This window comes from Trachypithecus francoisi, unplaced genomic scaffold, assembly GCF_009764315.1.
Source record: "Trachypithecus francoisi isolate TF-2019V2 unplaced genomic scaffold, Tfra_2.0 Lachesis_group17, whole genome shotgun sequence".
NCBI classification, from domain to species: Eukaryota; Metazoa; Chordata; class Mammalia; order Primates; family Cercopithecidae; genus Trachypithecus; species Trachypithecus francoisi.
Genome location: NW_022681462.1, coordinates 1,568,497 through 1,585,633, shown reverse-complemented (window position 1 = coordinate 1,585,633; position 17,137 = coordinate 1,568,497). Strand labels below are relative to the sequence as shown.

At 40.0% G+C, this 17,137-nt stretch overlaps 1 protein-coding gene across 2 annotated transcripts in view; it reads left to right on the top strand.

Annotated features, from left to right (window-relative positions):
- The window catches only part of TMEM131 (transmembrane protein 131), a 250,769-nt gene that overhangs the window by 195,148 nt on the left and 38,484 nt on the right, over positions 1-17,137 (top strand). For both annotated transcript variants that reach the window (XM_033238933.1, XM_033238932.1), the window contains exons 20-31: positions 3,588-3,740; positions 3,841-3,916; positions 4,099-4,216; positions 7,095-7,233; positions 7,348-7,457; positions 7,924-7,990; positions 12,251-12,402; positions 12,789-12,931; positions 13,372-13,558; positions 14,680-14,865; positions 15,951-16,109; positions 16,517-17,115. In XM_033238933.1, the coding sequence (XP_033094824.1) occupies positions 3,588-3,740; positions 3,841-3,916; positions 4,099-4,216; positions 7,095-7,233; positions 7,348-7,457; positions 7,924-7,990; positions 12,251-12,402; positions 12,789-12,931; positions 13,372-13,558; positions 14,680-14,865; positions 15,951-16,109; positions 16,517-17,115 (2,089 nt within the window). The remainder of the gene's footprint in view (positions 1-3,587; positions 3,741-3,840; positions 3,917-4,098; positions 4,217-7,094; positions 7,234-7,347; positions 7,458-7,923; positions 7,991-12,250; positions 12,403-12,788; positions 12,932-13,371; positions 13,559-14,679; positions 14,866-15,950; positions 16,110-16,516; positions 17,116-17,137) is intronic.

Sequence of the window (17,137 nt, the reverse complement as noted above, 5' to 3'; positions counted from 1 at the left end):
AGTACATAATGTATAGATGAAGGAACAGATGATGGAGAGGGAACATAGGCAAGAGACATTGCAGGTGAATCATTTGAACTGTGCTTATATCCTAAAGAGGTCATACAGAATGAAACAAGTATGGGGAAGAGGGTGGATAGAGGAGGCAGGAATGTGGCTTAGAGTTTGAGCCTGGAGAACAAGGACAACACAAATGGGAAAATCAGGAGAAGATGCTGCCTTTTGCAAGAAGATGGTACACTCCATTCAGGAATACCAGGGAAAATGTAAAAGTGTCTCAGATCCTAGTGGTGGGAAACAATAGTGGGTTAGGAGAAACAAGACATTGCAAAATCTTAATGTCATTTGCAAGTTCAGCATCCCTAACTCAAATATCTGAAATCCAAAATGTTTCCAAATCTGAAACATTTGGAGACCACAAGTAGAAAACTCTATCCCTGACTTCTTGTAACAGGTTTCAGTCAAAACTTTGCTTCATGCACAAAATTATTTTAAATGTTGTATAAAATTACCTTCAGGCTGTGCATATGAATGTATATGAAACATAAATGAATTTCATGTTTAGACTTGGGTTCTGTCTCCAAGATACCTCATTATATATATGTAAATATTCCAAAATCCAAAAAAAAAATGCTAAAATACATCTGGCCCCAAGCATTTTAAATAAGGGAACTCAACCTGTACAGTAAAACCTAAATTCACCATTTAGCTCCTTAAAAATACAAATTTTGAATTACTAGTTTCATCACATTTAAGTTTGGGTCTTAATTAAATCCTCATCTTCCTGTCATTCCACTTTGTACTTACTATACTAAACTCTTGACTTCGGTATTTATCCAAAAGAGCCATGTTTCTTCCTTCCATTACCTTCTCAATCGATGATGTCCTTAATCTCTGCGTCAACTCTGGCAGGGAAAAGTTCAGTTCAGAAGACAGCGGATGACACAGTGAAAAGCCCCACGAGTGGAATAAATGAGAAAGCATGTGTATAAAAACAAGACTTTGGTCTTGATCCATTTGTGTTGCTATAAAGGAATCCCTGAGGCTGGGTGATTTAATTTTTTTTTTTTTTTTTTTTTTTTTTTTGAGACGGAGTCTTGCTCTATCGCCCTGGCTGGAGCGCAGTGGCCTGATCTCGGCTCACTGCAAGCTCCGCCTCCCGGGTTCACGCCATTCTCCTGGCTCAGCCTCTGGAGTAGCTGGGACTACAGGCGCCCGCCACCTCGCCCGGCTAGTATTTTGTATTTTTAGTAGAGACGGGGTTTCACCGTGTTAGCCAGGATGGTCTCGATCTCCTGACCTCATGATCCGCCTGTCTCGGCCTCCCAAAGTGCTGGGATTACAGGCTTGAGCCACCGCGCCCGGCCGATTTAATTTTTAAAAAGATATGTATTTGGCTCACAGTTCTGGAGGCTATACAGGAAGCATGGCCCCAACATCTGCATTGGTGAGGGCCTCGGGCTGCTTCCACTCATATTGGAAGGCGAAGAGGAGCTGGCATGTGCAAAGATCACATGGTGAGAGGGAGGAGAGAGGGTGCCAGGCTCTTTTTTAACAACCAGTGGTTGTGTGAACTAATGGCATAACTCAATACCACAAGGTCAGAACACACCAAGCCATTCATGAGGGATCCACCCCATGGCCCAAACATCTTCCGTAGGGCCCCACCTCCAACACTGGGAATCACCTTTCAGCGTGAGATTTGGGGGGGTTGGTTTTGAACTGCTTCAGATTAAGCTTTCAGATATCTCTTGGTGGCTTACAGGACCAGATACTTGCTTGGAATTCTAAATTCCCTCTGTATTACCAAATCCTATCGTAGATCTCTATCAGATGGAGGATACTAGAGCTGACTGGAAACAATACCTCAGAATAAACATTTCGCATAACTCATAGCTTAGTATTTGAGTAGAATTGTTGTGAGAGCAGCGTTTATATCTGTACGCACTTTTGATCCCCCACACCCCCGAGAGACAAGGCACAAGGGAAGTAGTTATTCCAAGTAGGCCAAGTGCAGCGTCTGCCCGCGGGCTCCCGTCCGCATCGCAGCTGCAGGCCTGCCCTCTGCTGGCTGTCGGCTGTTTCAGCCTCACTGGGCTGTAAATGAGGAGCGCTGGCCTCAGCGTCAGGGTCATTCTGCCCTCTCTCCTGTGTGTGCTCTTCACCTCTGTATTTTTTATTCCACATATTTAAAAAGTGGGTTTAATCATTTTAGAGACCTCTTCAGATGAGTAGGAATCTACAAAAAGATAAAATTTTGTATTCAGCCAAAAGAAAGATTGTAATATAATTCTTCTGGAGTATTACCTAAATTATTTAATTTTTTAATTTAAAATTTGGTACCCTGTCACAGAGAGAAGCTTGTGACTGGTAAGAGCAATCGCTGGTTATTTAACAGTTTCATCTATGTGCTGGGATTTTTTTGTTTGTTTGTTTTCGAGATGGAGTCTCACTCTGTCACCCAGGCTGGAGTGCAGTGATACGATCTTGGCTCACTGCAGCCTCCACTTCCCGAGTTCATGTGATTCTCCTGCCTCAGCCTCCCCAGTAGCTGGGACTACAGGTGTGTGCCACCATGCCTGCTAATTTTTTGTGTGTATTTTTAGCAGGGACAGGGTATCACCATGTTGGCCTGGCTGGTCTCGAACTCCTGGCCTCAAGTGATCCACCCACCTCAGCCTCTCAAAGTGCTGGGATTACAGGCATGAGCCACTGCGCCCAGCCTGTGTGCTGTTTTAATAAGATACTTGACAACCTATAATTTTAAAAGATGTCTAATTTCTCTTTGACACAAGTAACATATATTTTTCCTAATGAAAAGACTTTCTTTTTTTAAAAAAATGTGATTTTTTTCCCCATTTGGCTTTAGATTTTAGAATTCAGTTATTTCAGGGCATTCTTGCCTGGATATAAAGAAACTTTGCTTACCAAACTGAAAGTGACCATTCCCTTTATTTAAAGCTATCTCTGTTTGTACCTTTGTTGGCATCCTCAATATCTTAACATGAAAGTGTGACTGTTATGTCAATCGATTGTCACAAGATGGCAAAAATTTGTCCTCCTGATTTTTCTGTAACGTGCCATAGCAAGAAAAAAAAGGTTTTTTTTGTGAGGTTTTCTGGCTCTTGATTACAATCTAGAGATTATCAACTGATGAACATTCTAAAATGTCTTTTGGGCTTTGCTTTCCTAGAAGTCTGCTTGTCTGCTCTGAAGCTTGTGATCTTAAGAAAATTTAACAGCCGGGCGCGGTGGCTCAAGCCTGTAATCCCAGCACTTTGGGAGGCCGAGACGGGCGGATCACGAGGTTAGGAGATTGAGAACATCCTGGCTAACACGGTGAAACCCCGTCTCTACTATAAACTACAAAAAACTAGCCGGGCGAGGTGGCGGCGCCTGTAGTCCCAGCTACCCGGGAGGCTGAGGCAGGAGAATGGCGTGAACCCAGGAGGCGGAGCTTGCAGTGAGCTGAGATCCGGCCACAGCACTCCAGCCTGGGTGACAGAGCGAGACTCCGTCTCAAAAAAAAAAAAAAAAAAAAATTTAACCATATACAAATGAGTTCTTTTTTTGCTTTCTTCCTTCAGGGGAAAATAGTTCATCAAAGTTTAAATATTATGAATTCCTTCTCACAGAAGGTAAAAATACAGCAAATACGATCTTTGTCAGAAGATGTGCGATTTTACTATAAACGATTGCGGGGCAATAAGGAAGACTTGGAGCCAGGAAAAAAGTCAAAGGTTTGAAGATGTTTATGTTTGAGAATTCCCATCAGGTAACATTTTGTTTTATGGCCTCCTGTGGATTTGGGACTCATGGTTCTCCTGTGCCTCTTTTTAGATTGCAAACATTTATTTTGATCCTGGACTACAGTGTGGGGATCATTGCTATGTTGGCTTGCCTTTTCTATCCAAATGTAAGTGACCTTGCTGTTCTCTCTCGTGTCTTCACTTCCCCCAAAATACTCTTTTAGTAAGAGGCTGCCACTTTTAAAGTACATTGCTGTCTTTTGTTACTATAGGAATTATTTAAAAGAAAATTGGCAAGTGGGTATAAATGCAGGTTAAGTATGTCATACCATATGTTTCCTTGTTTTAGCTGAACCCAAAGTGCAGCCTGGTGTAGCCATGCAGGAAGATATGTGGGATGCTGACTGGGATTTGCATCAAAGCCTGTTCAAGGGATGGACAGGAATAAAGGAAAATTCAGGTCATAGGTGAGTGATTTATGTTTATTTTAGCCATCTTTACAAGCTTGAAACAATGCTTTCTAAATTCTTATATTAAATTATTTTGCTTTATAGCTAAGAAAGAATGCCTAATTTTCAGAAAGTTATTAGTGAGGCATCTTAAATTGCCATTTTAACTGTATGTTGCTTAGAAATATACATACTGTCATTTTTCTCTCTTCTGTGGTGTTTTAGATACTTCTTACACTCCAGAAAAATGTTTGAAGTTGTCTTTATGTAGGATGACGACAGTATTCACCTTAGACTCATCCATTTGCATAGGAAAGAAAGTTTTTACCTACTACTGACCTCTGTTAAAGGCAAGGAAAACATTTTCTAGGTTTACCCCCACCTGGACACTTGGTACGAGACCAGAGTGTCTGTTTGCTTATTGTGAAAAGAATACCTCCTTCCTTTTTTTTTGAGATGGAGTCTCACTTTGTCATGAAACTGGAGTGCAGTGGCGTGATTCTCCTGCCTCAGCCTCCCGAGTAGCTGGGACTACAGGCACGCACCACCATGCCCGGCTAATTTTTGTATTTTTAGTAGAGATAGGGTTTCACCATGTTGGCCAGGACAGTCTCGATCTCTTGACCTCGTGATCCACCCACCTCAGCTTCCCAAAGTGCTGGGATTACAGGTGTGACCCACTGTGCCCAGCCCACCTCCTTCATTTCTAAGTGCCGAGCTGTTCGGGAGCACACAGGGCTCCGTTCAGACAGGCTCCACGGTGTTTCTTTGGTAGGTAGGAAATGTGCATCTAATGACAAATCAATACTGCACCTGGATTCAAAAACAAAAAATGTATTGATTTGGTAGTATAGAAATCTGATCTTTTCATGTACTTCAGAAAAGAATTTGACTAGAATAATGATAGTATGGCAACTGATGGAAACTGCTCTTCTCAAGCTGCTAATTTGAAATATATTTGTTAGGGCCGGGCGCGGTGGTTCAAGCCTGTAATCCCAGCACTTTGGGAGGCCGAGACGGGTGGATCACGAGGTCAGGAGATCGAGACCATCCTGGCTAACACGGTGAAACCCCGTCTCTACTAAAAAAAACAAAAAACTAGCCGGGCGAGGTGGCGGGCGCCTGTAGTCCCAGCTACTTGGGAGGCTGAGGCAGGAGAATGCCGTAAACCCGGGAGGCAGAGCTTGCAGTGAGCTGAGATCCGGCCACTGCACTCCAGCCTGGGCGACAGAGCGAAACTCCGTCTCAAAAAAAAAAAGAAATATATTTGTTAGTATCAAGATATTCCCATTAAAGAGTACTGTAAATTCTCAAACCATTAATAATTGAAGGATTTGTTTATCTGAACTGTCTGCTATGAAAAGTTTTCTTAAGGCAAAAGAAAGTTGAATGTTTACTTTAAAAAGATGGTCAAAATGAATACAGAAGACACTTCCTCTAATGGAACACTAATTAAAACTCTCCTTTGTACCCTGTATTTCCACAGTGGACATTGTAAAGGACAAGCAAGTCCCAAATGTTAATGTCCAATTATGAACAAATAACTCACAGTGCTGCCCTAGGCTCAGCTGCTAAGGAACCTCTTCACCTCTTACCCACAAAAAGCCTGCCCTCCTCTCTCTGTCCCCAGCACCCCATTGCTAAGACCCGGGCTCCCTGTCTATGCTGAGTGCACAGTGGACGTGATATTCTCCCTGATCCTGCCTTTGTGTTACTTTGTTATGTGTGTGTTACAGAGGATTTCTGCTACTAGTCTTATAAACCTGTACTCTTACCAGTATGAGAGGATCGTAACACTGCAGCAATAGAATCAGGGGTTAAAATATGCTTCAGCGTTTAGTCCCAGGGATCTCAGCTCCATTTATAATATTGTGTCTTTGGGAATGTGTTCTGAGTTCTAAGCAACTGGCTTATACACACTTATGAGTCGGGATATACTCAGATGAGGTCTTGAATATTGCTGAAAACTTTACGTGTATCTGCACAAAACCTTCATAGGTTTTGCCTCTGTCATCAACTGATGTCTTCATGGAGTGTGAGGACTCTGTTTTGTCTTTATATCAAGGGGAATAAAAGCCATATGCCAAGCAATGCACTGCCTTCTCATTCGTTCTACTGAAAATGTTTTTAGGACCCTGCTTGTAGATATCTAGATCTTTCCCCTAGGCACGTAAGATCCTTTAGGATCTGCGTAACATCATGTGTTATCTGTATATGCCTGCCTTTTCTAAATAGGTTATCTGCTATAGGCCAGCTTTTCTTACTGAATTTATTTTTTTTTTTTTTTTTTTTTTTTTGAGACGGAGTCTCGCTGTGTCACCCAGGCTGGAGTGCAGTGGCGCGATCTCGGCTCACTGCAAGCTCCGCCTCCCGGGTTCCCGCCATTCTCCTGCCTCAGCCTCCGAGTAGCTGGGACTACAGGCGCCCGCCACTGCGCCCGGCTAGTTTTTTGTATTTTTTAGTAGAGACGGGGTTTCACCGTGTTAGCCAGGAGGGTCTCGATCTCCTGACCTCGTGATCCGCCCGCCTCGGCCTCCCAAAGTGCTGGGATTACAGGCTTGAGCCACCGCGCCCGGCCTGAATTTATACTTGGAAAGTTTTTTCTAAACTTACACAGGATTACATTCATGTCATTGGTCCTATGCCTAAGATTTATCATCCTTTCCATATTCAGTGCAGAAACAGAGGATCTGTGACAGATATTTTGGCAACTCTTTGTGCCAATATCGAGACATCAAATAGCATTACAAGCATAGTAAAATATTAGAATGAATAAATATGTTTTTTTCAGGGCCAGCAAAAAATTTCTCAAGTACATAAGCCTAATCGAATTTCTTATGTTCAGAAGACTCAAATATTTCATTGTGATACAGTGACTTACAAATTGTTTTTCTAGATTGAGTGCTATATTTGAAGTAAATACAGACCTTCAAAAAAATATAATATCAAAAATCACTGCCGAGCTCTCCTGGCCTTCCATACTTAGCTCACCCCGGCACTTGAAATTTCCACTTACTAATACAAACTGCTCCTCAGTAAGTATTCAAAGCGATGTTGGTTTTTGGAAATATGTACTAGGGTTATAAAGTATTTACTCTTAGCTTTCACTATCGAAATCTTTCATTTAATGTTTCGTTATCTTGTTTAAGGAAGAAGAGATTACTTTAGAAAATCCTGCAGATGTTCCTGTCTATGTTCAGTTTATTCCTCTGGCTTTATATTCCAACCCCTCAGCGTTTGTAGATAAGTTAGTATCAAGGTAAGTATTGTTTTGGATCATCACGGTGTTTCTATGTAGTATTGAATCAGTATTATATTCACTTAAAAAGCCTTATTGCAGCTCATACAGTGATAGATTTGACTTAGAGAAGTTCTGGATCTATACGATTGAGAGAAGGTTTTAGGGAGGTTTAGGTTGATGCTGTGTGAAGCATCCAGAAAAACTTTCAATATAAGGCAAGAAAAAGTAATGTGGAACTCCCTTCTAAAAATGTGTAAAGAGAAAGCAGATGAAACCTTTCAAATATTCTAGTTTTAAAAAGTGAACAAAATATTAATTACAAGTTGTGGCCTTTAATTTTCTTAAGGCTATAAATCTGGTCATACTGATCTCAAAAACCGCCAGACAATAATTTGAAAATAAAGCACACACCTGATAATCACTCCATATCCCCCTTAACTATGATGTTGCTTATGAATAAATATGTGTACATTTTTTATTTTAGGTTTAACTTGAGTAAGGTGGCAAAGATAGATTTGAGAACACTAGAATTTCAAGTCTTCAGAAACAGTGTAAGTATTCAAACTTCATAATATTCCAAAGAAATTATTCTATAATATGATCAATGTAAATATGAAAGAAAATTATTGGCTACTCTTAAATTTGGCTGAAGGGTAAGTTACTGAAGAAGTCAGAGCAGTCCAGTAATTATTTTAGAGGCAAATAAATCAGGAAGAGTAGGTGAGATCTAGATCAAGGTGAGGCACATTGAGTGGAAGGTTCATATTTGTGGGCATTAAATATTAAGCCCATGAAGGTTTATAATAATAATTACAGAAATTCTGAGAGTATATAGATGAGGTAAATGTTAATACATAATTACTTTTTATTAAGCATCAAAATATTGAGCTCAGTCATTTAAATTTTATTTCTGGATACTTTGTAATTAAATTGTAAGCCATCCATGAATGCTAAACCCATGGCTGACTGTGTTCGTATTTAGCAGGGTAATATGCATGATTTTCACTCAATGGATAATCTTCTATTTATAAACATATACATAAACTGGTTTGTTCTAGGAACCAAACTATTTTCTATCATTCAGGCCAGGCGGAGCAACCACTAACCACTCATTATTAAATAAGACCTAATGTAAGGGTGTGTGTTAGGAACTTAGTACTTGGAGCTAAGGCTCCCTGCAAAATGGTCCAAGCCTTTTGGCCACTATGCCCTTCTTTCTGCCTCGGGCCAAATTCATATCTGGTTCTCTGACTCCAGAAGCTTTGCCCTTACCATTGTATCATGTGGTCATTGCTGACCAGGAATTGCTGTGAGCAAATTTCAAACCAGATCCCTTGTAGTTCTTGAAATACTGTATTCTTTCCCATAACTCCATGTTTTTATCTGTAAAGCATATATTAGCCCAGTCCTTATTAGAATAGTTTTTATAACTCTGTCTTTCAGGCAAGCTTACATAAGAAAGTAATATTCAAAGTTGTATTTTTTTCTGTCGAACAATAGCTGGACACTAGACTGAAGTGTAGACAGTCTTGTATTCCAGCCCCATGCCCCTCTCTGGGAATCTTTTTGTGCTTTGCTTTTCCCATCTGTAAAATGGCAAAGTAACAAATATTACTGGAAGTTACCTAGAAGGCTCAGTAACTGGAACTTCCTTTCACTCTGCTTTTCTTTCTTCTTTTTCTTTTTTCTTTTCTGAGACAGAGTCGGACTCTGTCTCCACCACACCTGACTAATTTTTTTTTTACTGGTATTTTTTAGTAGAGCCGGGGTTTCACCATGGTGGCCAGGCTGGTCTCGAACTCCTGACCTCAGGTGATCCGCCCGCCTTGGGCCTCCCAAAGCACTGAGATTACAAGCGTGAGCCACCGTGCCCGGCACACTCTGCTTTTATAATAGGGAGAAATTTCACGTAAGTATTAAGTGAGCTAATATTTAACTTTTTTATTTTATTAACTACAAGCCATATTTACAAGATGTAGAACACTGAACTAAAAGCACTGTGAGAGATAGGAAAATAAATAAGAGTATCTAGACGTCAGAAATTTATTCTAAATAAGAAATTCAGGAAGAGGTCTTAGAGTGAGCTTAGAGTAAATTCTATCTCAGGCATGTCTACGGTGCTGTAGAATGTGGTTCTCAAGATACTTGGTCTCAGGACTCCCTTGCAGTCTTAAAATTATTAAGGACCCCAGAGAGGTTTCTTGTTTATATGGTTTGCATCCATCAGTGTTTTGCCGTATTAGAAACTGAAACTGAGGCTGAGCGCAGGAAATCTTAAAAAGAGTGATTTAATTTGTTTAAAATAATAATAAAAAACTTATTCCATTCAACATAGGTAACATCAAAAATGAAAACTACCTGTATTTTAAAAAATCATTTAGCAAGGAGAATGGATTGTTTTAAATTTTTACAACTCTCTTTAATGGCTGGCTCCCTGACTTAATGGACAGGTAGATTCTCATGTCTGCCTCTACATTCAGTCTCTCTTGATACATTGTTTTAATTGAAGTAGGTAATGAAAATCTAACCTGCTACAGACATGTAATTGCAAAAAGGAGTATTTTAGTTGCCTTTTTATTTATAACACTGTACATCAGTCATTTGGAAAATATTGGTGCACAGAGATATGCAGACCTTACAGATGTTGCCACAGTTCACTGTGCACTGTCCAAAAATGAATCATCCTCACTCACCACCAGGCTCATCAGGAAACTCTGGAAGTATTGGGAAGCTGTCAAGCTCACAAGGGTGAATACAAATTATCCAAAATCCTAAATTTTGCTCAAAAGCTTGAATTTTATTGGAAACAAATACTTCAATAGGCTCACTTATTTCTATGAAAATATCTGCCAGATACCCAAGTCTGAATAACCATTGACTGTCAGTCATTCTTTCAGACGTAAACGGTGTTCCATGAGAAAAGCAGCTAGTTCACTAGTTCAGCTTCCATCTCAAACAGCTTTGCAAAACAACATGATAGCTGTCGAAATACTTTTTCCATACTTCCCATTGTATCCCACGGAATATTAAAGACGTGCTCCAGGGTTGAAGTTTTTACGGCATCATCAAGGACTTTTTTTTTTTTAACTACAAATGCATGACACTGAAGAACACAATGGCTGCTAGGGAAGTTGGATACCACTGCCTTGATGCATGCTAAGGGGTCAGCAGTTTTACCCTCCATAGCTTTTGCTGACTCAGTGCAGATGCCAACATAGTGAAAAAGACAAATAACATCATCGGTATTATTATGAAAATAGTTTTGACGTTGTGGTGGACACTCTGACAGGATCCCTGAGACCCCCAGGGATCCAAGGTCACTTTTGGAGAACCTCCACTGTGAAATTATCAAGGTCCTGAATGGTGTACGGGAGGCATCGCAACATCTTAAAGTTTTCCCCAAATCATGAGAGTTTAAATTAGCTACTGTTTGCTGGGAATATATGTATAGTACATCATTGTGTCCATCGGTAACTCAAGAGTAGTTTATTTAAAAGGGAACTTACCAACCATCTTGAAGCAGTTGGAATATTCTCTTGTCTCAGTGGACTTGGACAGAAAAGAAAAAAATAGCAGTTAACACTTGAACAACACAGACTTGGACTGTGCTGGTTCATGCATACTTTTTTCAGTCTAGCGCAGATGGAAAATACAGTTCTCAGGATGCAAAACTGCATATATGGAGAGCCGTACTTTTTGTATAGGCACATTCCACAGTGGCCGACTGCAACTTGAAAATGGCGCCGATTTGGTTATGCCCGGGATCCTGGAAACAATCTCTGGCATGTACAGAGACAACCATATTTACCTCAGAAGCAAGAATCACAAGTAGTGTGCTTCATAAAGTCTGTTGACTATAGGTTAATGTTTGTGGACTCATGCTGAAGCAAGAGCTAGATCTGTATGTGTGGAACACACACCGACCTATGCCAGGGGAGTAGAAAACAATACAGAACTCACCCTCCTTCCATGTTAGCGGAGGCCTTAAAGAACTGGTGGATGTTTATAGCCAAGTGTTATGTTGCTTAAAAACCAGAACAGTGTATCCTTGTATGTGACCTGTGACTGTTTTCGTAAATAGACAAGCACATTTTCTTAACCTGAACTATAACTGGCTGTCAAAAAGTCATATTTTGAATATTAAACTAAGCTATGCTTTAAACTTTAAATCATCGGGTGTTTATGAAACAGTAATTGTGTGTAACCTTCAAAATAAGATTCTAGGAGAAATTTGTAGGAGTTGGAAATCTTTTTACATGTAAACGTACGGTGCAGCCTGAAGACCCTTCAGCTGGTCCCCTTCAGAGGGGAGGAGTGGCGTGGCAGTGGCAGGCAGTGGCGGGAGGCCTGAGGGTTGGCCTTAGTCCCCTTTAGAGGGGAGCAGTGGCGGGAAGCATCAGGAGGCCTGGGGTGCTAGCATTGGTTCCACAAGTGTTTGCTTTGTGCTCATGTGTCTAGGCGATCATCTTAGGTTTCTGTCCTTTTGTGTGTGTGTAATATTGCGAAATTTTAGAACGTTAAAAACAAAAGAGATATGTATCCAAAAACCAATGCCTTGTGCAAACATTGAGGACTTTGTTTGGTGACCTGGGGAACAAAGCCCCTTTTTGGACTTAATGCAGAATAGGAATCTCACCGTTGGTTCCTCTGCGCTGCTTTCCAGCTAACCCGTATCTAAACATGACAGATAAAGTTGTTTACGCATTTAATCAGTTTGAGAAACTCTACTGGGCTGCAGATGGGGTGTAAAGGAAGAAACTTCTTCCAGAGAATATATTCTTGACTCCTCTTTGTTTACCCAACGATTCAAGGCTCATCCACTGCAGAGTTCAACAGGATTTATGGAGGGCCTCTCTCGACATTTAATTTTAAACCTAATTTTAAAACCTGGAGAAAAGAAATCTGTCAAAGTAAAGTTTACACCAGTTCACAACAGAACTGTTTCTTCACTTGTCATCGTCAGGTAGGTTCTGTGACACAGCATGGGTTCATTTTTACTGCTCACTTAGAAGGCCTCACTTGTTTTAAGATGAATTTGCATGTCTAACTTACGAAATAGTTTGAATTCACTTTGTCCAAAACATGCACACATACTCCATGCCTGATGAAACATACCTTTGTTATCAAATGCATAGTTCAAAACCATGAATAGTGTCTTACTGTGATGTGTGTCTCTTAAAAATAAAAACTCTTGCTCTTCTCTGTATATTTTTGAATTCTTAAAGTATAAATTCTCACCATTAAATTTAATTTCTATGTGGTGCTCTGTAAAATAACAGTAGAAATTGCGAATCAAAAGATTGTGCAAATTTAGTGAGAGGAAAATCTGTAATTCTTGTTCTTACATAGAAATAACCTGACTGTGATGGATGCTGTGATGGTCCAAGGACAAGGAACAACTGAGAACCTGAGGGTGGCAGGCAAGCTTCCAGGTCCAGGAAGTTCCTTGCGCTTTAAAATCACGGAAGCCTTGTTAAAAGATTGTACAGATAGTAAGTCTTCCTAATAGTTCCAAGGACACTAATTTCAGAATTTGCTTTCAACAGTAAATAATTTCAAAAACAACGTTATTTCTATATGTGCACAGGTGTATATTAGTTATGAATGCTTAAGATCTTAAGGAAATTCCATGTCTTACGTTTAGAGCTGTTTGATTTGGATCATAAGAGATTTAAAGTGTTTGCACTCATTGCATACCTTAGCTGATTTACTCTCAGTATGAAACGTAAAGTATAATACACTTTTGCCATCTAAAATGATGTGTCCAAGTCGATTACCTCATGATGAAATCTGAGGAGCAGCTGATCTCTGACATGCAGGGATGGTTTATAACCTGTGGCACATAGTAGTTCATGAATAGTGTGTTTATCGTGTGGACTGGGAGCACATGATGGCAAGATTTAGTCTTATTCCTGATTTTTTTGTTCTTTAGGTTTAAAACTAAGAGAACCAAATTTCACATTGAAAAGAACATTTAAGGTAGAGAATACAGGACAACTTCAAATTCACATAGAAACCATTGAAATCAGTGGATACTCCTGTGAAGGATATGGCTTTAAAGTGGTTAATTGTCAAGAGTTTGTTCTAAGTGCCAATGCCTCTAGAGATATCATCATCTTGTAAGTATTTTATTTTAAGCTATAATGAATCACTAACTTTCTATACTAGAGCTGCTCAAACTCTATGCAAAGATATGTTTTCATGTTTCCCAAAAGTCTTTATCCACAAATGTATTCATTTGATTTTTTTTTTTTTCCCACTTAATCTTTGGCTAAGGTATTTCTTCATATCTTAGTTTTCAAAGTTGTAAATTTTTTTTCACTTAATCTTTGGTTGAGGCATTTCTTCATGTCTCAGTTTTCAAAAGTCGTAAAACTTTCTCTCTGAAGTGGATCAGATAATCTTAGAAATCAATTTCAAAATTATTTTCAGGGTTATGTTAAAGCAAAAGATGTTGGTGTAAATTCACAGTCCCTCAGCAACAGATTTGTTTCATATGTGTACAATTTTTTCGTATTTTGCAGTATAAAGATACGTAATATTTTGGTTAGAAGACCGTTTTAATGCCCATCTCAGTAATAGCTGCAGCATATTTTAACAATTAATTGATAACTTGTTTTGTTATAAAGTTTATGCAATAAAATGCAACTTCTGTCCCTTAATTGAATATTTAATTTTGTGATCTTTAATGGATATTTACTTAATAAGTAGCTACATTATTGTATATAAGGCATAATGTGTGACACCTAAAGATGCAATGAGGAATAAGACACCTTTCCTCAAGGTGCATACAATTAGCAAAAAATAAAAATAAAATCATTGCAGCAGTAATCCATACTGCAGGAGATGATGAAAAAATCACTAGGCCCCTGAAGGTTTGTTTGTTTTTTTAAAAAACACGTTATTGGGACTGTAGCTTGGCAGAAGAGCATGGATTTAGATAAAGAAGAAAGAAGAAGGAGAGAAGGACACAAAGCTCAGGACCATTTTCTGAATTAATAATTACAGGAAACTGATTATTGTTACTTTTTAGTGTAAGTTCTCTCATTATTCACAGAATACAGTTGTTCCTGTTATTGACCATGGGACAATACTTTCTTCATCCTAAAATGAGGAAGTTGAGTAAAAGCGTCAAACTCAAATTCTGTTATATTTCAAAGGCTTATGGGATTGGTATTATATGTAGACTGCTTGTGAGATATTTTTAAAACTCAGCCTTACTGCCATCATTGTGTTTTAGGTTTACTCCTGATTTTACAGCTTCTAGAGTTATCCGGGAACTGAAGTTTATAACAACCAGTGGCTCTGAGTTTGTGTTTATATTGAATGCATCCCTTCCTTACCATATGTTAGCAACCTGTGCAGAAGCCCTACCCAGACCCAACTGGGAACTGGCTCTGTATATCATCATCTCAGGAATAATGAGGTACTTGTGTCTTGTTTCAAGGTTCATATTCATTCAACATGTAACACTGTTGACGGAGTGCCCACTCTGTGCCAGCCACTGTTCTGAGTTCTAGGATATGCCAGCGAACAAGATAGAACTCTGCCTTTATCAGGCTCCCAGACTGGTAGGAACAGTGAAAACTGAGCCCGTCTTGGGTGGCATATATACTAAACAGTCTTCTTTACCTCTGAAATTGGTTACACAAATTAAGTACATTTTGACGTCTTTTTTAAATGCTCAGATAAAGTTACTTGACTGGGGCATATATATAATATACTTAATACTACCTAGGCCACATGAGACTGATTAGAAATGTTTTTTAGATTCTCAGTGTCTTCATCTGTTGTCAGTATATTACTTTGTGTTTTAAGAATCAGATAGATTCACCTCTAAACTAATTTACATATTTATATCACACATCCTTTAGAGGAAACAGGTTGGAGAGTTGAAACTAAAATTCTTCTTAGTAAAAGAAAAATCAGATTCCAGACATTTCTTCTAATACATGTAATTATTGCCTCCATATAAAACCTCCATGTAAGATGGCATTCTATAAAAATTGATGAGCAGACCGGGCACAGCGGCTCACACCTGTATTCCCTGCACTTTGGGAGGCCGAGGCGGGCAGATCACCTGAGGTCAGGAGTGCAAGACCAGCCTGGCCAACATGGCGAAACCCCGTCTCTACTAAAAATACAAAAAATTAGCTGGGTGTGGTGGTGCATCCCTATAAGTCCAGCTACTCGGGAGGCTGAGGCAGGAAAGTTGCTTGAACCTGGGAGGCTGAGGTTGCAGTGAGCTGAGATCGCCCCATTGCACTCCAGTCTGAGCAATAAGAGTGAAACTTCATCTCAAAAAAAAAAAAGAAACAGAGAAAGAAAGAAAAACTGATGTGCAAACTTTTATCCATAAAGCTGTGGGTTTTGTCTGTTAAAAGTTGTCGCAGACAACTTGGTTTTCTATTATATCATTTTGTACTTTACCAAGAAACTCTGCCTTTAACGTCGAATTTTGTTGCTTGTTCACTAACAATCCTGATTTTCCAATTTTGTTTACCCCTGCAGTGCACTGTTTCTTTTGGTCATTGGAACAGCCTATTTGGAAGCTCAAGGAATATGGGAGCCATTTCGAAGGCGGCTATCCTTTGAGGCCTCGAACCCGCCCTTCGATGTGGGAAGGCCATTTGATCTCAGGAGAATCGTTGGTATTTCATCTGAAGGAAAGTATGTTCACATGCTGGCAATAAATTCCCTCGTGTACATAGATTTGGCTGATAAAATTACAAGAAAAATAAGTTGCTTTTCATCTTTGCTCAGGAGAAAAAAAATCTTAATTCTGATTACTTAATAGCACCCTGTATGGAACTCTGGGTGACTTAGAGCTCGTACTGGATACTGTGTTTTTATTATATTGATAAGGGTTAAAATACTTTTAGTTAGATCACTGACGGTCAATTATCAATGTTCAGATAGAACAGATTTTAGAGAGTAGTAGAAATTCTCCCTATTTCTTGCTATTTTTTCCCTAGTGTAGTTTGTATTTATGGTGGCTATACTGATGAAGTACTTTTTTTTTAATATTAGATTTTGTAGGTTGCTATTTACTGATCTGCAGTTGGTCCCTTTTTCAGCTTGAACACACTCAGCTGTGACCCCGGTCACAGTAGGGGGTTCTGTGGAGCAGGCGGTTCATCATCCCGACCCAGTGCCGGGAGTCATAAGCAGTGTGGCCCATCGGTCCACCCACACAGCAGTCACAGCAATAGAAACTCAGCTGACGTGGAAAACGTCAGAGCCAAAAACAGTTCAAGTACCTCTAGTAGGACTTCTGCTCAAGCAGCTTCTTCACAGTCTGCTAACAAAACAAGCCCCCTTGTCTTAGATTCGAACACAGTGACTCAAGGTCATACAGCAGGCAGAAAGTCCAAAGGGGCAAAGCAGAGCCAGCACGGCAGCCAGCACCATGCCCACAGCCCGCTGGAGCAGCACCCTCAGCCTCCTCCGCCACCGCCAGTGCCTCAGCCCCAGGAGCCGCAGCCCGAAAGGCTGTCTCCCGCCCCCCTCGCACACCCTTCCCACCCAGAACGTGCCAGCAGCACGAGGCACAGTTCCGAGGACTCGGACATCACCAGTCTCATAGAAGCCATGGACAAAGACTTCGACCACCATGACTCCCCAGCCCTAGAAGTGTTTACAGAGCAGCCTCCATCGCCATTGCCAAAAAGCAAAGGTAATCATCTCCTCCCACTGCT